The following is an 18,659-nucleotide window of genomic DNA, read 5'->3' as shown; positions in this document are numbered from 1 at the left end:
TGTGTACTCGCAAGAATGAGTCAACTCAACTTAATCGGGCAGAAAATGGAAAAAAAGAAGAAAAAAACCCCCACACAATACAGGTATACAGTAGTACCAAAGGACCACCTACCTCTACGTTTTACCCATAAAGCATCGCGGTTTATCATGTCAGCAGGGGGTAAGGGGCAGCCGGGAGTTTCGGATAGCAGGTATTGTTACAAGCACTATCACGAATGCAGTATTTTGATGTTATTTTTTCGTTCATGGATGTAAGTGAAGTGAGAGACCACCTGGGAAGACTAATAAAAATGGTTGGCTGCTCCCATCTATGTGAATGGAACAGTGATAGGAGACATTTGGTCCGCTGTGGAAAAGAAAAACATCAGCAAACATATTGTGTGTTGAAAGGGACTGTACCTGAGTTTTTTTTTCATGTAATAAAATAAATAAAATGTCCCTGATATCTATCTATAAATGCAAGGAACGACTGTCTGTTTGTTTGTTTGTTTGTGTGTTTATCTGTTCCACGCATAACTCTCGAACCACTCACCCGACCAATCTCAAATTCAGAGGATGTCATCCTAATGGGAAGGATGTGCGCAGTGCCAATTTTCATGTTGTTAGGACAAAAAATGCCAAAGATCTGGTATTCTAAAAGCTGTCAGATTGGCCGCTGTGTGCAGTTGATGTCATCAGCATTCTCTGATGGTGTGACGCTAACTGTAGGCATGTGCTGTCTGAGAGTTTGTTAGACTTTAATGGAGAAGAAGGGTTTGAAAAGGGAGAGATCGCTATTTTATGCTCAATTTATTTAATTTTGAATATTACCACCATTATATTAGCCAGTCTGGCGCCACCTACTGCCTCTGCTCAATTCATTTCTCTCCAGCAACTAGGTCAGGAATCAGAAGATGGTCGATGGTGTGCAGGAACTCTGGAAGTGCAAGTTTGGGCAGCAGCCAATCAGCGAAGAGTCATACATTCTGTTTTGGCAACAATTCCCAAGATCAAGGATTTAAAGCCAGAACAAAGAGAATGTTTGGTGAATTTTATCAAGGGAAAAGTCGTTATTGTCCTTCTTCCTACGGGATTTGGGAAAAGCTTAATATACCAGTTCGCCCTGTTAGTGGCGCATTACATACGTCATCACCAGATAGCAGCGATTGTTTAAATAAAAAAAATACCCGCCAACCATCAAGCAAACAAATTCTAATGCTGCGAGGTCAGATGGTTTCTAAGAAGTGAAACCGGCTCATGAATCAGGCTGCCATTGTATACTCATAATAATATTTTTTTCAATCTTTTCTTAAACATTTTGGAAATTCGTTGAATAAATTACTTCCATAACCAGAAATGCCGTCTGCTCCATTTTTTTTTTTTTTCACTTTTTCAAACTTCACATTTCAAACGTCTCATTTTATCTCCACTTGACCTGTAAAAGCAAGAGAAAGTTCTCTTTAGTTATCTACCATTTTAGCACACTTATACTCATTTTGTTGCATTTTTGAATTTTTTGTTGACATTTTCAAAACATGTTACAAAACCAAGCCTCTTTGCGCTCACTTATCCAACTTAGCAACAACATGCCACATTTTGTCCTCCACTTTCTTTTTGACTTGACATTTCCCATCATCATCACATCAACTTCCAAGTACTTTACCATTTTGCACAAGTTTTGGTTGCGTAATATTCTCCCATAACCTACATGACTTTATTTTTTTCCACAAACTTCCTCCAGTCCGATAAGACAGAATCAAATGCATTTCTGAGCATTCTAATTAACCTTACAGGAGACTTTAACAGTTTGAAAATACAACTCTGTAAATTCAAGCTAAAAGTTCAAACGGGGTGAATTTAGCTGAAGATTAGATTGAAAACCAGGTGGGCTAATTACAAAAATGTGCCCGAACACGAGTAATTGAGTTTATGGGGATGGCAAGAATGTAATCTAATCTCACAAAAGAAGTTATTGGAATGATGTTGTTTTTGCCAGCGCGTACGGAAGGTTGTGGGGTTGACTTGGAGGAGCGAGTGTTCTGAGATTGGAAATTGTAAGTTCAAGGTATAGCCTCAGAGTTGTTTTTTTTGTTTTTTGTTTTTTTCTGAAATTATGTTCAAGTGAATTCAGGATGCAGGAAAATAAGCCGTGAGAAAAGGTAGCAAGAGGTGAGAATGTTGTTAGAAGAATGGTTCTATTCTAAAGCCTTAATGAGTTTTTTGAGTACTGATAGTTTGTAATGACATAAACGCTGGGTGTTTTCTACATGTGTCTCTATGGTGAGAAGTTCGTTAGGTTACCATGGTAACACAATGGGCACATCATAGATATAGAACGGTAGATCTCCATGTTTATTGGGAAAAAAAAGCCTCCATCTTGGTTCTGGTTCAGTCCTGGTTTAGTCTTTGTTCAGTCCTGGTTCAATCTTGGGTTCAGTCCTGGTTTAGTCCTGGTTTAGTTCTGGTTTAGTCCTGGGCTCAGTCCTTGGTTCAGTCTTGGTTTAGTCCTTGTTCAGACCTGGTTTAGTCCTGCTTCAATCCTTCTCTGTCCTGGGTTCAGTCCTGGGTTCAGTCCTGGGTTCAGTCCTGGTTTAGTCCTGGATCAGTCCTGAGTTCAGTTCTGGTTCAGTCCTGGTTTAGTCCTGGATCAGTCCTGAGTTCAGTTCTGGTTCAGTCCTGGTTTAGTCATGGTTCAGTCAGTCTTGGTTCAAAACACAACATTTAGTGTCATATGCTTTACTCTTTCGTCCTTTTATTCCACCCATTCGGGTTATTCCAAAAGTCTGGTATCTTTGCTCACTGATACTGTGGAAAACTTTTCCTTAGACCATGGAACCCTGTACCAAGATAACTGCAATATTAACACACGCCAAGAGGCTGAACTCGAGATCTACTTTTCTACTACTTTCTACTACTGATCTACTATGCAAACACAGTCTGATAAGTTTTTTGGAACTTAAAATTGGATTTAAGCAACACATTTTCAGGAGCCTGTGATCATTGTGTTTGATTTTCAACACAAAGGTGAGAGTGACTAAGTGAAACACTGTTGGCTAATGCTATCTAACTTGTGACTGTAATGTTATTTGAGAGAGACTCAAAAGTCATCTGTTGTAGTTCCAGCTAAATCAGCTCTTTCTGATCAGATTGTGTTAAAACGAAGCTCAGATTAAAGTCTAACTCGAGTACCAGAGCTTCAGACAGAACAAAGCCTACACTAAGCACCACATCCCCAGGGAAGGTGGATGACATTAGCTGCAAAGTAACAACAGAAATATGCACCAAAGTTGTTGTTTTTTTCAATGGAGACTAAATTTTGGTCTGTAAAAAAAAAAAAAAAAAAAAAAAAAAGACAAATAAAACAAAACATGAAGTGATCATGAAGTGCTCCTTTTTGGTTGGTTCAAGTTGAAGTTGATCTATTTCATGTACAAATTAATTTAACTTAAAACAATGAGTTGTTAATTCATTTATTTTCATTTTTATTTATTTATTTTGATTATTCAATTAGATTATAGATTAATGAACACAAGAAGCATACATGTACTTAGTACACTTGTGCATTTCATACATACACACATTTTTATGATTTTTGCTTTTATTTTGATTTGACTGGTTTTATTGTTTTAGGACATTGTTTTAGATATGACCAAATTTTAGCAATTTACCTTTTTGTTGTCTTCACTTTATGATCTCTGTGCTGCACTTTGGAAACTGCTTTGTTTGTTTGCTATATAAATAAAGTGGATTTGGATTTGGTTATATGCGTATTTTTTTTCTTTTTGGTACTCGAAGTGAGTAAGAAGACGAAAACTTATTTACGTTTCATTTTTATGTAACCAGAAAGAAAAGCATACATGGATTTTAACCCACAGTTGTCACTGCTGTCATAATGATTCTTTCCAAATATAAACTGCACAACTACAGTATTTTTTACCAACACACTAAACCTATATGTTGTTGTTGTTTTTCAGCCATTGAGACCCAGAGCAGCAGTTCAGAGGAGTTGGTCCCCAGCCCCCCCTCTCCTCCGCCCCCGCCCCGTGTCTACAAACCCTGCTTCGTGTGCCAGGACAAGTCCTCCGGATACCATTATGGAGTCAGCGCCTGTGAGGGCTGCAAGGTATGGCATGCTCAGAGATCGCACTCACAACCTGTCTTCTTTTGGGCTGCAATGCTTTAACATACATTTTAAATAGGGCACAGTTAGAGCAATGAGTGGGTTGCTGGTAGTGGTGAAGAGAAGATGATAGGCTGAGGGTTTTGCTGCTGTGGTGGAGAGGAAGCCTGGAGAGGTTGCCTGGGATCCAGAATACAATTTCTCCAATATTTTATAAAGAACTGAGTCTGGTCACTGGTGAATCTCCACGAGTTCTGGTGGGTGTGATGAGGAGGTGGATTTGCCTTTCAAGAACACAGTAATGGTAATTGGTAATGTCACAGAGGACTGAAAAACACTGCAGACTTTTATCATTGAGCAAAAAACAACTACCGTATTTTTCGGACTATAAGTCGCTCCGGAGTATAAGTCGCACCACCCAAAAAATGTGTAATGAAGAAGAAAAAAACATATAGAGAACAACAGGCTGTTAACATAACATTAACAGTTCTTCAGATAAGTTCAGATAAGTTTACCAAACTCTCCATCTCACTCCAAACCACTAAATCCACTGAATTCTTCGTCCTCTGTGTCACTTTTGAGCAACTCCGTGACCTCTGGAGGTAGAGTGCCGCTTCCTCTTCTGCATAGCTGTCGTCAGACTCAGCATCAGTTTTATTTGGACATGCAAAAAAATAAAAATAAAATAAAAAGAGATTGGCACTGTATTTCTTTGAAGCTCTCAAATTTTTATTTCAATGACACCACAATGTGATGTTTCAGGCCAAGTCCTTCTTCAGACCCGAAATTTCATAAAAACCTGGGAGCTTCAAAGAAGTGTTGATCTCTTTCTTTTTTTGCACGATTTTTGTCCTTGGACCAAGCACAAAAGTCACAGTTGTTGTTGGATGCGCATGTCTCTATTTACCAGTATTTTATTTGGACTTGACCAATTTATTTGAAGTGATCAGAGAGAAGGTCAGATGGTTTCACTTCAAGGAAACCGTCTGACCTCACAGCATTAGGATTGGTACTGGTATAACTGGTATAATAAACTTTTCCCAAATTCCTTAGGAAGAAGGGCAAAATGTTTTTCCCCTTGATAAAATTCACCAAACATTATTTTTGTTCCAGCTTTAAATCCTGGACCTCGGGAATCATTGCCAAATGTATGGCTCTTTGCTGATTGGCTGGTGCCTGGATTCGCACTTTCAGGGTTCTTGCAATCCGTCTAGTGTATTCCGATTCCTGACCTAATCGCTGGAGAGAAAGTAAAAGTACAATTAATTAATATTATGCAAAAAAGTGTACATAAAAGTATAGAAGATTAAATCCAAATCCACTTTATTTATATAGCACATTTTACAAACAAAGCAGTTTCCAAAGTGCTGCACAGAGATCATAAAACGAAGACAATAAAAAGGTAAATTGCTAAAATTCGGTCATACAAGTCCTAAAACAATAAAACCAGTAAAATCAAATAAAAGCAAGACCATAAAAATCATGAAATAGCAGTAAATCAGTAAAAATGTGTTAAAAGCCAGAGAATAAAAGTGGCTTTTAAGATTAAACCAGTGAGTAAATATAACGAATGAAAAAGCACTGAAAAAATGTATTATCTGCTTTATTTAAATGCTGACTTTTGGGTTCCCTTTTTTTTTTTTTTTTTTTTCTTGGTAGGCCTGATTATCCATTGGCGCTTCGGCTGTCAGCGGTGGTGATGTGTTTTGACAGCCCTCACACTGTATTGTCATGTGGACAGTGATTCACCGGTCCAAAGAATTCTGATTACCTGCTCCATATTTATTTGTCTGCCTGTCAGTCCAATCCGTGGGTTTAGTCGACTTTCTTCTCCATAGGAAACAGAGAAGGAATGAGTCATTTAAGAGCTGAAAAGATTCAAAAGTTGTTCGTTAAAGGGGATATATTAAGCGTCATTGAGCCTTTTTTTTTTTTTAATGCGTCAGTTTTGCGTTTTATGACCAAGTTCAGATCTGCCGGTCCCTTCTGTGAATGTGTTTAGAATAGTTGCACAAACAGCCCGCTGCCTCGTTCGATTCCATTTTTATGAGGCAGTAAAAAAAAATACAAGACGTTTGACATTTGTAGACAGTGCAGACATTGTTGTTTATAGGTCAAGTCAACGGGCTAGTTAAAGTGGGACAAAACACACGACCACATTTCAAATAGAGCTGCTAAACTGGGCAGCGTCTGGAGGACCGAAGAAGAGACAGAGCGGCAGAGTCAAACACTTTAACACTTGAATTATTAAGGCAGTCCTGTGTGATGTCACGTAGTACACACTTTTGACTGACAAAGTTTGCACAAAAATTCTCAAAAAGAACTTGGGACACTATTATTATTACTTAAAACACTGCAGTATATACCAGATGTGGATGAAGTACTCAGTTTTGTTACTTAAGTAAAAGTACAGATACAGGGGCAAAATATTACTCAAGTAAAAGTATCACATAAAAAAAAATCTACTTAAGTAAAACAGCTAAAGTATTTGTTTAAAAATTTTGTTTAAGAGTAAAAAGTAAAAGTATTTTGCTGAGATTTTAAAGTATCAAATGTAGTGATTTTGATAAAGAATTCATCTGATTTTAAGTTCAGTTGATTTCTTAAATTTTCTAGCTTTTTGTGTTTTTGTGCATTTGGTTTGCTCAAAGTTAGAATATTAACTCTCAAACTATAAAGAGTACTTTTACTTTTCAGTCCAGATCTGAAACATAGTGTAGTAGAAAGTACAGATGCATACTCTCATATGTAGTGAAGAAAAAGTAAAATCTACACACCGTAAAATGTATTTAAGTAAAGTACAGATGCTTAAAAATTCTACTCAAATATTGTACTTAACTGCTATATAAAAAGAATAATAGCAAAGCTGATTTTTCCACTTTAACCTCCTGTTCTATTTTTTAAAGTTCACAAATTTAAGTATAGGATCCATGCAGATTTTAGATTTTTTTTTTTTAAGTGAATAGTGAAACTAACCCACTATATTGTTTGTTCAACATGTGCAGCAGATTTTACAAATGTTTATTAGCTCACATGGCGGTTGCATTTTTACTAATTTCGCCGCTAATCGCTACATCAATCAACTTACCTAAACACTGCTGCATGTGGTAATGTTTTTCCATAAGGTTCTGATGTTACTCGTGACTGAGTGAATGTCAGTTGCCAAAACAGCTCTGGTTTTTCAAAGTTTGTGATCTTTAGTGGCTAACATTAATTTTGCCACTGATAAGGCAGTGATTCTCTCTGATACAGCCTTTAGAATATTGGCTTTCTACTGTATTTTTCGGACTATAAGTCGCATTTTTTTTCATGGTTTGGGTGGTCCTGCGACTTATACTTAGGTGCAACTTAATATATTAAAAATAGGCTTGTGTGTCAGTATCTAGTATTTAATCCTGTACCACTGTTACTTCGCACTCTACTGCGCATGTCTCCTGTAGAAAAGTCACTGTCCTGGTGCAAGTAGTGAAATATGCAGCTGAAAACGGTAATCGAGCAGCAGAAAGAAAGTTTGGAGTGAGCGAGAAACTTTCAGACAGCGGGGATGAAGAACACAGCTTCATGGGGCGGGTGAACCATTTAACTTTCCTGGAAGTCACTGAATGAATCGACAAAGCCTGAACTTCAGTGACCACCAAAACCATCCTGTTGGGATTCAGAAAGGCCGGAATAATTCTATCTGGAACTGATGCTGAGATTGACGAGGGCTACGCAGAAAAGCTTTACCTCATGGATCTATGGTTTATCTCCAGACATTGCGCAGAAGTGACATCGAGGACGAAGAATTCAAAGGATTTAGTGATTTGGAGTGAGATTGTGAGTTTGGTAAACTTATGTTATATTGTTTATGCTATAATTGTCTGAATAACTGTTAATATGTTACGTTAACATATTAACGCCTATTCTTGCCCTCCAAGATGAAATGACGGTTCCTGGTCTCTGATTTTATAAAATACATTTCCCCAAAAAGTGCGACTTATAGTCTGGTGTGAATTATATATGTTTTTTCCCTCTTCATTGCGCATTTTTTGGCTGGTGCGACTTATACTCCAGAGTGACTTATAGTCCAAAAAAATACGGTATATTGATTCTGAAAAACTGTTGGCGAATAGCTTGTGACTGTATGTGTTATGTGTTCAGCTGTTTCTGGTCGGACTACATTAAAATAAAGCTCGGATTAAAGTCTAACAGAGCCTCAATCAGAGCAGAGCCTCTAGTTAGCATCACGCTCCCAGGGAATGTTGACGACGTCAGCTGCCATGTATCAGTAGAAACATAAATTGCAAAGCAGACTGAATATTTCAATCACCAGTTCCTCACACGTCACATTTCTACTGGAGTGTCTTGCCTAAGGACACCACAGCATAATGAACTGGCTGGTATTTCACCGCCAACCCTGTACCACTGAGGTAGAAACCTGTAGTGCAGAGAGTCGAATCTGCCTCAGAGAAAATTCTTACGCTCAAAATGATTCATCCCGGTGTCTCCTCTTCCTCTGCTGTCCTTAAATGTTCTACTTTTAGAACCTCTGGCTTCATGACACTCATCTTCGCTTTCTGGCAGCTGTTACCTAGCAACAGTTCACACCTGCCAGATATACAGTACACTCTTGCACTGCTGTATCAACAATATCAGCTTGAGTGCACACATATGCACACACCATGAAAAGCACTGCAGTTTAGTTCATGATTAGTTCATTATTTTTGTATTTATTGTTGCTATTATTAGGATTATTTATTTTTCTTCATATGTTGTTATTTTGATATTTATTTTATAATTAAATATCTATGCCCATATTGAATAAATTGAAAATAAAATAATAAAATAGTCATTGCTGTTATAATGGCATGATGGTATTGGCAGTGTAATGCATTGGACATTTGGTATTATATTGTAACTGAACTGATCATTTACACCTGAACTAAATAATCACCTATTCTAGAGAGTGGCTAAGTTCACATGCTTCTCAAAATCGGATTATTATCTGATTTCTGGAGCTTTAAAGATGATATATTGTGCTATTGTCTGCTATATACTTAGAATCTTTGACACTGTGTTGTAAATTGCACATTTTAAATCACAATTTTCATCTAAAATCAAACAAATCCACTGACTTACATCTTTGAAATCTGTGTTGCTCAATGAGAGCTGACGTCTCTGTAAGCATCGTCACAACACAGAGCCATGCAGCTGTTGGCACCTCCAGTGGAGAGCTGCACATCATACTAGCGAATTTATGATTTTGTGAAAATGTAAAAATGTAAGTTATTTATTGAGATTTGTGCATTTTCCATGAAAGGATGAACAAAACTTTTAATTTTCTTATTTGCTTTTAGGAGCTGACAACAATAATAATTTTAAAAAAAGCATTTTATTCAGTTTTTACAGTTTGTTCTATTTGTTGTGTGTTTAGTTCATGGTCGAGCCCTTTGAGCCATGTTGTTTTTAGAAAGGCTTCCATGGAATGCTTTACAAATCACAATTATGCTATCAGAGGCAGAGGTCAAGAGCATGTCAGGGCCGGACATCTGAAGCACCATGGATCACACCGTAATGTTGTGTTGAAATCCTCTTCAAACTTACGTCTTCATTCAAATATGAAAACAAAATTAGTCCTCATCTATCTTGTTTCCTGTGGGCTTCCGCCGCTAGGCCGGACTGACAAAGAGGAATGTGAAAAATCCTTTGGAGGTTTTTTGGCAGTGACACAGAAATGCGTGTGAATGTGTGTCCGAGCACATATTTATTACATTGTGGGGACTGATCACACATGCTTTGGTTTGTGCAGATCAAAAATCATCTGGAGTCAGAATTTCACACCTCTAGCTTTTTTAAGATTATGCAAAAAAGGCACAAACTGTGGTAAAGACAAAAGTTAAAGAGTTATTTTAAGTTTTTTTTTTTTTTTTTTTTTTTTTTTTTAATGAAGTGTAATTGTGTTCAGTCATCAGTTAATCAGAAGTTCATTTGTAGCACTTTTCATGATACATGATGTAGAACAAAGTGTGTCACACAAAAACAAATTAGCTCCTCAGCTCCTCAGGTGAACTCTTCCACAGTTGGAGGCCGTAAAAATTGAATGAGACCTCATGTGATAAAAGCAGATCAGATAAATAAGATAAAGACTAAGACCATTATGAGCTTTGTAATCCAATAAAAATACTCATCTGTCATGAAGCTCATGGAAGGAAATACAACAGTTACTCAAAAAATCCATTGACTGACTAATACTTGCTAAATGTTTTTGATGATTTTGTTTGTGCACAAAAACACACACCAAAATTCTGATTATTCCAGTACTTTAATTTTGTTCTGGCCATGTAACCATACCAATGTGATGCCCTCAAAAAGCATGGCAACCTACCTCTGACACATGTGTGTATAGGTGTGTGCGTGTGTGTGTGTGTGGAGGACTAGACTAGAGCGAGGGAGGGGTGGGGGTGATCATCTCACTCAGCAGGCCCAGGGTCAGGGCGAGTTCTCGGGGCGGACTCCCGTGCCGTACCCCTCCCCTCTGGATAAGCCCCGTGTGAAGACCTGACGTGCCCTTTGACCCCACGCCCACACGCCCATTTTCAGAGAGTGAGGAGAGAAAGGGGGGGGCTGCTTCTGAGCTTTTTGTTAATGATTCACTAACCTACCAGCAGTAATAAGAAGGCTGAAATGGTGAGGAATTAGGAGAGACTGCTCAGGAATTTTAAGCACAAAATACTGCAAAAAAAAAAAAAAAGAATTAAAAAATAATAAATTAAAAGGACTAAATGATTAAAATAAATTATATTATATTACTTTAATAATTACAATCCTCCTGCTAATTTGATAAGCTGCTATGCTGAGGTGAAGGATAGTGGCTTCACATCACATTTAAAAGAAAGTGTATAGAGTGACAGTTGCTCTTTGAAGAGGGTTTCTTTTTAACTTGAAAATAATTCAGCAAGATCTCAAAAATTAGTATAGAAAATCAGACAACATAAAATTCAAAGCACTTAAAAAGGCCTTTATTATATCTTGGCTGTTAAATATCACCAACATTCATCAGGGAGCAAAAAATAGTTTTGCCGTAGCGACAACCAGCCTTAAGGGTCAAAATGAGATCTCTGTGTACTGTCTGCATCAAATTCTAAAGCATTTTATTGTCTGAGAATCAGGAAGTGTGTTTTAGGACGCTAATTTCTAAGTTGTTTAAAGAGTTAACAAATTCATTGCTGTGAATAATTAGAATGTTCAGAATGCATAAATGAAGTGAGGAATAACTTTGGACACTGCAAACCATTTAAAATAAACAGTTTTTATGTTTTTTAAGACAATACAAATCAAGTATGGCTTTTTAAACTTGTGATTCTGAATTTCAAAGTTTTCTGCCGACTCCAGTCCAAACTTGTAATGCTCCACTGTCTACGCTCAGATATTGTACGTTTTGTACCATGACAAAGGGATTTTTGGTCTAAGTCAAAAATCCTGCCTTATCCTCCGAGCACCATGTAAAAATAGCATTGTCCACGCTAGAACGACCCGGATTCTTTGACTCCATGGGGATTAGGTTTAGGATTAGGATTTTTTTTTCTTTGCGTTTCCATGACAACTATATTGTTTTCTATGACTGCTACTGGTTCAAGGTTGTTGTTTTGGAGCGGTGCGGGGATCATACAGTACGTATAGGCTTTATCCCAGGACAGAGGCTTTCACTGCTCACCTCTCTGCCAATTATAGACAAAAACTATTTCCGATTTCAGCCCTGGAATTACCGATCTCTACTGAACTAAAAGCACAAGATAACTGTTAACTTGAAAACTACAGCTTCATGACATCACAAGGTGGAACTGAGCATTTTGAGCTTTGGAGATGTAGACAGACTAATAATACAGGGTTACTCAAACATGTGTGAATGAGGAAAACACAACTCCAGGTCTGTTTTTGATGAGGAGCTATCAGCATTATAACATGTCTTAAAGCTCAGGAGTAAATTTTGCATAATAAAAGACGTTAAAGATACAGTATATTCAATCACAGCAGGGAGTGAGTATTCTAACAAAATGTGAAAAATACACACAAAAGTAAATAAATCAAATAAAATGATTATTTTGAAAATAAGTGAATTAGTAAAGAATGATTAGTTTCATATGAGTGACCGGACACACACTTAATTCACTGGCATTAATTATAATCAGATTTCACTTTGCAGCTTAATGTTTCACATCAAATAGTTTATTGAACTCAAACATGCCAGCAAAGTCTGTATTAAGGAGTAAACTAAATACTGAAGCACATTTCAAACTTTGGTTACTGCAAAGTTAATAATACCTTTGTCCTTTATAGAGCTCTTTCAGGACACTTTATGGTGATTTACAATTACACAGTCTTTCCATATTATTTGGGAAAGAGCTATAACATGATTAAAAGCTTTGAAACGTCCATTTTGCATAATAAGTGTCCTTTAACACACAAACACATTCTTTCACAGTGTGACATAAAGTATCTATCTGTCTATACTTATCTAATCACAGGTGTCATTGTTGCTCAGAAATACCTGCATGATAGATACGACCTGTAACTTCACCTGCTTCACATGCCATACTGTGGAACATTACAGGCATCAATAACATCACCATGGATATATCTATGTATCATATCTAATACAAGATTACTGTGTCTGAATTCAGTATATTACATAATATATTTGACTGTATAGATAAGTTACATTTTTGAAATCCCATGATAGTTTGAGGAAACAGGAACCTTTCATTTTCTATTGGCTTGATATGTATAACTAAAACATGTTGTGTGCTAATACAGTTTCTGCACGCAGTTACAGTTCTTCTCCATAAAAGTTAGCGTTCATTCACACATGTTTAAGTAACCCTTTATTATTAGTCGTTCTGCATCTCCAAAGCTAAAAATGCTGTTCCATCTTGTGATGTCATGAAATGGTAGTTTTCAAGTTAACAGCTCCTTTTATCATTTATACAGATTTGTACAATTCCAGGCCTGAAATTGTCCAAATGATTTAGTGAAGGTGTATGGAGTTTAAAAACACATTGGAGCACTGTTTGAGAGAACTCGCCCTAAATAAGCAAGGTTTGTGAGTTAAACATGTATGAATGAAACAAAACACAACAGGTATGTTTGTAATGAGGAAACAACATTATAACAGAGATCAGAAAATGTCATCCTTTATTGGCCTTTGAATGTTATGGATTGCATGTAAGGAGCTTTACAGAAGTTCTATTAAGCTACTGGTTTATTTATTTGTTTATTTATTTGACTGGGACAGAGCATGTTAATGGACAAACACGATAACATGAATGTAAACACACTGGATTGTAGCCTAAGGCTAATTTCCATCCATTGTCCCAAAAGGCTGGGGTCACAGGGGGTCTTTCATTTGCAAACTTTTTATTTCATAGTGTATTTGGTTAATGGTGCCACCAGAAAAGTTGTGCAGTGCACCTTAAACGTGTGCTTTGTGTAGATTAGAACTACGACCCTCTGGTTAGTGGACAATCGTTCAAACCTGCTGTGCCACTGTTGAAAAAGCACAAAAGTTTTCACATCACCCTCTCTCAACATATTGCTTTGCCAGTCTTTGATATCCAGTTTGGTCCAGGCGGGGTCACGCGTGTAGGGACAGCTCTCATTATACATGGGCACATATCAGGGCACATATGCTCCTCCAGACGCACATGCATATTCACCAGCACCCACTCCTCTCACATGGGCACCCAAGCCAAGGCAAGAGCACCCAATGTCACCCTGTCACCCCTGCGCCACAACTTTAACCGCGCCCTTCAAACTAGAGAGGTTTCAAAACATAGTGTGGTTTCACTTTCGGACAACTTTGTAATATTAAAGTCACTGTACCTGATCTTCACTGTTTTGAAATGTTAAAAACAGAACTAGTTCATTTTAAACAATTTGCAGTTGTCAAAAGTTATTCCTCTCTTGCCTTATACATTCAGAGCATCCTAATGGTTCACCATGAGTTTACAAGAACTTTTCAGAACTTTTGAGTGACGCATACTTCTTCATGGTCGCAAAATAAAATGCTTTATAATTACATCCAGCAGACTTATTCTGACCTTAAGAGCTGATTCAGTGATGACCTATTTTTTTCTTGGATGATCCCTTTAAAACATCTTTTTGTGTTTTGTGTTTTCAAAGTTTCGAACTGTCTGCGGTCATCAATAACATGTCTGGTCATTTCAAGTCTCTTATTGGAAACATTGGAAATCAAAATTTTTGTCGAACTTTGAACTTAGTAGTGTCAGCAGTTAAAGGTCACGATAGACTGGTTTGGAGGAAAAATACATACAAGCCAAAAAATATGTCAATTTGGTCTCTTAAGGAACACTATGTTGCTTTTCTGTGCTAAATGGGTGGGCAGTTATTTTTTCCATGGGGCCACATTAGAAACAGAAAAGATGGAGTGGAAGGCCGAGCCAAAATGCTTAACTCAATTCTGCATAATATTAATTGTATTTCTTTATAAAAAGCAGTAAATAGCATTGTTTTGACAAGCTGGTAAGACTGGTAAGAATTTGTTATGACTCAAGCAACGTTTATATGATGATGGTCTGAACAGAAGACGCAAAAGTGGCATACGTGAAAATCTGCGGATAAAATCTGCGGTGATGCAAAAGTGTGTAGAATTTGATTGGGTATGCATGCCAGGCGGCTAGGTGGGGACGCTAGGTGGTGATGTATGTGATGTAAATGCAAGCAGATCTCACCAGAGTTTTGCGTCTTGGTAGACGAAAAGCTATGGCAGAGCGTATTCAACTTTTCCACTCTGGAGGATGGTTTCAGATTTTTGCGTTTTTAAGTCCTAAAAATGCGATCACCTTCTAAACGAAAGGCTCTTCTGATCAAATATTTAGATGTTTTACCTGCAAGCGTTCTCATGTAAACAGGCCCTAAGCAATGAAAAAGTGAGGTTGCCTTACAAAAAATTACATAAAAAAACATCTCTAAAATAAAAGCAATGCAGCTTTAGTCCATGCATGAGGTGAAATCATAAAATATGTTTATTTTGTAATTCCAAATTAGCCTTAACAGGCCAATCAGAAGTGAACCAAGCAGTCGTATGTGGCCCAGGAGCTGTACAATATCCAGGTCTGTGTTAGAGGGTGATCTGCTTGTCACCCTGGAGATGTTCTTGCTTTGCCTGCAATGTTCCACAGTATGTCATTAAACATGTCTGATGCTATCACACCAAATTATAGGTCAAATCTGTGGAGAGGTGACCCCGCGCACAGTAAGAATACATGTTGTTAACATATTTGTGACCTATGAAAATATCCTGTAAGTTAATACGTGTAAATTAAACATGTTTAAAGAGACAGTTCGGAATTTTATACTAAGGACTTCATGTCCAGAGTATTGGAGCCACGTGGAGACACTTTACTAAATATTCCATCCAGTCCTTGTATTTGCAGAAATCGCTGGTGCTAGGCTAGCGCATGTCAATGGCCATAGTTAGCCTGCCATTAAAAACAGTCTTACCCACTCACTTGAAACACCCGACACAAAACTATTAATACACCAGACTATCGATGTAAATGTCTGTGTTGATAGAATAATGTTTGAAATAAAACTAACTTTCATTGCATGACTCGCCACATGTTGAGGGACTATTTTCTCATATATCAGTTCACTGTTGCCAAGCTTTCTATCAGGAAGTACAACTTGCTTCTAAAATTATTTTATTAATACAGACATTTACATTGACAGACTGACGTAATAATAGATTTGCTTCAGGTGTTTTGTGGAGTGTGGAGTTTTTATTGACAGGCTAACTATGGCCATTGACATGCACTAGCCTAGCACCTGTGACCTCTGCAAATACGAGGACTGGATGTAATATTTTAAAAAGTGTCTTCACACATCTACAACATTCTGGCTCACTAGGAAATGAGGCCCTATGTCAAAAATTCTGAACTGTCCCTTTAATGCCATATTGTGGAATATTGCAGACAAAACAAACAAAAATGTATATTATATTATACTCACAAAAGACCTTCAACCACTGACAAAAAAGTCTGAATGCATCTTACATAACAGTCGCTTTTCCTTGTTTAAGTAAAGTTGTTTTGAATGATTGTCTCTAGGCCCAGCGGCCCACGTACAGATCAGGTAGGCAAAAAATCTTAATGTCGACATAAAAAAAAAAAAAAAACATCTTACATTTTGGAAAGTGTTGTTTGACATGAGCCTTGAGTTGTCTCAGGATGTCTTTTATGAATATGTGCAAACGAGACAGAATCAGATGCCCTCCCACTCACTCTGTATCCTGTCAGGTCCTCGGGCGCAAACTCTGCGGTTCAAAACTGGTCTGACAAGTCTTAGCTTCTGAATGCCACTCTCTGCTGTGTTTATATGGTTATGAATTCATGAATCATATTTCAGCTGTCTGCATAATATATCGGCAATTTACATGAACTGAATATTGTGTTATATGAATTTGTCTTTGGGTGTTGTCGAGCATTTTTTTGTGCCCCTGTTCAAGATTAAAGGGTCCATATTACGTTGTTTTCTCGTTAAAAAGTTTCATTTTCATTTACACAGATTTAACACACAAACTCTGCATATTTAGGATGTGTTCTTCTCTAAAACTGAAAACACTGTTCCACCTTGTCTGTTTTAAACCTCATACACCTTAACTAGAATCAGATGGATGATTTCTGACCTGGAATTGCCAATTTTTACTGGACAGAAAAGTAAAAGGTAACTGTTAACTTGAACATGACATCACAAGGTGGAACATTTTGAGCTCAGGAGACGTAGACTGACTAAAGGTTTACTCAAATACGTGTGAATGAAACAAAACACAACTCCAGGTATGTTTCTGATTAAGCAGCAATTTTATAACATGTCTTAAAGCTCACAAGAGTCACTTTTCGTGTATTTGGAGATAGTAGGCTCTGTTTACGCTTACCAGGAAGACGTTTTGGAAACATGCAATGACATCTTCCGGCGGGCTCTGTTCACAGTAGTAAGTCTGACAAAATCTAGGAAAAATGAGAAAGTGGCCCAGTTTTCTTCATCTACATGTCATTGTAGCGTTCTGTTATGTTTGGCTAATCGACAATAGGTTCTATTCACACTTATGTCACAGACTAGGAAGACATTTGGAAACATGTGATAACAACTATGGGTGTAAGTAAGTAAGTCTTTATTTATATAGTGCTTTTCACAGACATATGTCACAAAGACGCTTTACAGAGCATTATAGATTCATTATTCTTTTCTCTCCACACCAGATGATGGTAAGCTACTATTGTAGCCACAGCTGCCCTGGGGCATACTGATGCAAGCGCGACCATGCCAAACAGTGCCATCGGTCCCTCTGACCACCACCATCACTCACGCACACACCACTTTCATACTTGGCAATGTGGGTGAAGTGTCTTTCCTAAGGACACAACAACAGTTATTCCCACTGGCGCTCCACTGCGGCACCTGGAATTCCCAGTAGTCTCCCATCCAAGTACTAACCAGGCCCGGCCTTGCTTGGTGTAGTTACCAACATTGTGCTTGCCGGCCGACTGTGATAAAACCCACTGAAGTAAATGTCATCATGTCAAAATGAAGACTACATATGAATGTGCCGTTTAGAATAATCTTAAATGTGCTGCCCTCATCTCTTTTAATTGTATGCACCCAATGCGCTCGGAGTTGTGTGTCGGTGCGAAAGTGATGAATACTGAGGTATGATTGTAATTGTTGATTAGCTGAACATTACGGAACACTACAATGACATGGAGATGAAGAAAACTGTGCCTGGGAAGTTGTAATCGCAGCTTTCCAAACATCTTCCTGGTTTGTGACGTAAGCGTGAATAGAGTCTACTACAACCATACCTCAGTTTTCATCATTTCCTCACTGACGCACAACTCCAATCGCACTGGGTACATGCGATTAGAAGAGATGAAGGTGACAAATTCAAGATGATTCCAAACAGCACATTCCTATGCAGTTTTCATTTCACTGCTGATCACATTTACTTCAGTGGGTTTTATCACAGTCGGTCGGCGAGCCCAGTGTCGGTAACTAGGCCCGAAGTTGTCATCAAATATTTCCAAACATCTTCCTGGTTTGTGACGTAAGCGTGAATAGAGCCTATAAATACTTAACTTATTTTAATGAGAAACAAATAGGAGTTGGTGGGACAGGCCTCATGTGAACTTCTGTGTCCTTTGGCAAGACACTTTACCAACCTTACTTGTACAAGAGGGAAGAGTGTCTTGCAGTGAGATGAATCACTTGAAAGGTTAGTGTTTGATAGGAAAAAGTCACAGATCACAGAAATGATGGTTTGATTCTTGCTACCAGCACTGAATATAATGGTTGTACCTTTTGGCAAGACACTTCCCTCAACCTCACCTATAAAAGAGGAGAGAGAATACATTACTATGAACAACTTGAAAGATCAGGAGGCCAAAAAATGTGTAGATGATGGTTTGATTCTTGCTGTTGGATATCGTTGTTGTTTCCTTGAGCAATGCACATTACTAATTTTACGTGTATAAGAGCAGAGAGGGCATTGCAGTAAAGTCAGTGGCTT

General features: G+C 37.8%; 1 protein-coding gene across 2 annotated transcripts in view; it reads left to right on the top strand.

Moving 5' to 3' along the window:
- LOC110153769 (retinoic acid receptor beta) overlaps window positions 1-18,659 on the top strand; it is a 165,450-nt gene that overhangs the window by 73,404 nt on the left and 73,387 nt on the right. For both annotated transcript variants that reach the window (XM_020917690.2, XM_055157226.1), the window contains exon 2: window positions 3,954-4,102. In XM_020917690.2, the coding sequence (XP_020773349.2) occupies window positions 3,954-4,102 (149 nt within the window). The remainder of the gene's footprint in view (window positions 1-3,953; window positions 4,103-18,659) is intronic.

The sequence above is a fragment of the Boleophthalmus pectinirostris genome, unplaced genomic scaffold, assembly GCF_026225935.1.
Source record: "Boleophthalmus pectinirostris isolate CB_2022bp ecotype Guang Dong unplaced genomic scaffold, ASM2622593v1 HiC_scaffold_21, whole genome shotgun sequence".
NCBI classification, from domain to species: Eukaryota; Metazoa; Chordata; class Actinopteri; order Gobiiformes; family Gobiidae; genus Boleophthalmus; species Boleophthalmus pectinirostris.
This window is presented reverse-complemented; position numbering and strand designations above follow the sequence as displayed.